Source organism: Teleopsis dalmanni, chromosome X (assembly GCF_002237135.1).
Source record: "Teleopsis dalmanni isolate 2A chromosome X, ASM223713v2, whole genome shotgun sequence".
NCBI classification, from domain to species: domain Eukaryota; kingdom Metazoa; phylum Arthropoda; class Insecta; order Diptera; family Diopsidae; genus Teleopsis; species Teleopsis dalmanni.
Genome location: NC_051848.1, coordinates 100,641,069 through 100,643,682, shown reverse-complemented (window position 1 = coordinate 100,643,682; position 2,614 = coordinate 100,641,069). Strand labels below are relative to the sequence as shown.

At 37.1% G+C, this 2,614-nt stretch overlaps 1 protein-coding gene across 1 annotated transcript; it reads left to right on the top strand.

Annotated features, from left to right (window-relative positions):
• Positions 1-1,663: 1,663 nt before the first annotated feature.
• Positions 1,664-2,401, top strand: LOC119688837 (3-oxoacyl-[acyl-carrier-protein] reductase FabG-like). The gene has a single exon (XM_038103500.1). It carries the CDS (start codon positions 1,664-1,666, stop codon positions 2,399-2,401), a length of 738 nt encoding a protein of 245 aa, XP_037959428.1.
• Positions 2,402-2,614: the final 213 nt, after the last annotated feature.

Below are 2,614 nucleotides of genomic sequence, written 5' to 3'. Positions count from 1 at the left end.
GGCGCTTTGACCCACGAAGCCCAAGATATTCATAAAGCAAGCTGCCCATTCAGCTTAGATAGAAGTGGCTTCGTGCTTTCAGAAGGTGCCGCGGTGTTATGCCTTGAAGAACGAGAGAGTGCGATAGCTCGGGGGGCGATGATCCTTGGTGAGATAACGGGATACGCTAATTATTCTGATGCTTTTGATTTTACATCGCCAGCAGAGGATTGCGTTGCGCGAATTCAAGCAATCAAAATGGCGTTACATCAAGCCGATATTCAACCAAACCAACTAGATTACATTAATGCGCATGGTACATCGACGCAATTAAATGATCTTAATGAAACTGAAGCATTAAAAAAAGCATTGGGTGATAGCGCTTATAGCATTCCAATTTCTAGCACAAAATCTTACTCAGGGCATTTAATTGCAGCAGCGGGTAGCTTTGAGACCATCGTTTGTCTACAAGCTCTTCAAGAAGGAATAATGCCAGCAACAATCAATTTACAGAATCACGATCCACTTTGTGATTTAGATTATATTCCAAATGAACATCGTGTTCAGAATATTTCTCGTGCATTAAATTTAAGCTTTGGATTTGGTGGCGCTAATGCAGCGTTAATTTTGGAAAAAGCGCAATGAATATTTTGAGATATAGTTTAAAAGAAGCTCATGAATGGGCGAATTTTTCGGGTGACTATAATCCGATCCACTTTGACTTATCGTGGGTGCAAGCGCGTGGCGGGGAAAAATTAAGTGTACATGGCATGCGCGCTTTATTAGATCTGAAAAAATTTGCAGATACTCAGATTAGCGCTATCTTACAGCCACAAGATCATTATATTAAATGTGCCATTCGCATACGAAATCCTCTTTGGAATGATGTTGATTATCAAGTGGTTGAGGGAAACCGAATAGGCGCATCTGCAATCTTAATGGAAGATAAGCAACGTTGTTTGACTTGTAATTTATCATCTATTGAAAATTATAATGTCATAAACATGAAATTAGAAAATACATTAGAGGATTTATTTGAACAGCAAAAATTATTTTCTTCAATATTTAAAGAAATGCCAACTTTGGGTCTTTTTCGATGCAGTCATTTTTCAATGTGTTAAATTAGTAACCTATTGTTAAGCAAGATAATGTTGTTGAATATTTATCTGGATTCAGCATCATTGAGAGATATATTTATCGTATTCAAGTAATACAGACTCATCAAGGCTTATATTTGATGAAATTTCTTTATTACATTCAGAAAAGTTTAAACGTAATGGACTCCCCCACTTCATATTTATATCAGCCATCAATAGTCACCGGTGCTTAACAATGGATTACTTCTATTGATTAATGGGTTGCTGATCAAAAACAAATAATGAGTACTTTTTTTCACATTAAAAATAAATTGATATTGTATAAACCAATAAAAGGAATTAAAAATGGCGAATATCAAAAATTTACGTAAAAATTAATGAATGATCTGTGATTGCAAGATCTAGAAGAAGATGTTGATTGACGTTTAACACTGCACATATCCATTTTGATTAGCTTAGATATTATGTGAGCTCATGGTATTATGAAGCGGTGAGTTTATGTTTCATAACTGGCAGAGTTTTCATTGAAATCCTAATTTGACAATAAGACATCTGATAACATTATTGAGCAGGAGAAGAGTCTTAACATGTCAAAAAAATGGATTTTAATTACGGGTGGAAGCCGTGGAATAGGGCGCTCGCTAGTAACGGAATTGCTTTCTAGCTGGAATGTTATTTTCACTGGACGTACTGAAACGGGGCTTTCGGATACTTTGGCTGAAGCAGCGAAAATAGACTCACCATTTTGGGCAAGAGGCTACGCTTGTGATGGAAAGAATGAAGTTCAGGTTGAAGAACTGTCTCTGTCTTTACTTGAAGAATTCGGCCCACCAACCGCGATTATTCATAATGCGGGGATCGCACGAGATGCTTTACATATTCATCAAAATGCGGATGTCTGGCTGGATGTCATCAATACAAACTTGGTTGCCATTATCAATTGGAATCGTCATCTTGTTCCGCCGATGCTATTAGAAGGCTATGGTTCGATTGTATTGATGTCCTCAATTACAGGGCTTAAAGGGAATATTGGTCAAACCGCTTACGCGGCAAGTAAATCAGCGATGTTTGGTGTTGCACGATCACTCGCCCACGAAGTTGGTCGTTTTGGTATTCGAGTAAATTGCGTTGCTCCCGGTCTAATTGAAAGTGATATGACAGAAGCAATTCCTGTAGAAAAATTAAAAGCAATGAAGAAAAATATACCTCTGCGTCGTTTAGGTCGGCCGGAAGAAGTGGCTAAGGTGGTTGAGTTTTTAATTGGGGAAAATAGCCAATATATAACAGGGCAAACCATTATTTTAGATGGTGGCGCAACTGCTTAGCATCGTATCTATTTAATATATTTAAAATAGTTATTTCTTATTTTGATGACCGTTTATTTATAACAAATAAACGGTCATCATGTTATGATCTTTTATCATCTAAAAGCGTTGCAATACAGCCCCATGATATGAGAGATAATCTTCAATGGAAGAGATCATTCAATTAAATAGCGAAAATATCACGAGCGTCCTTTATGACAGAGACAAGCCATT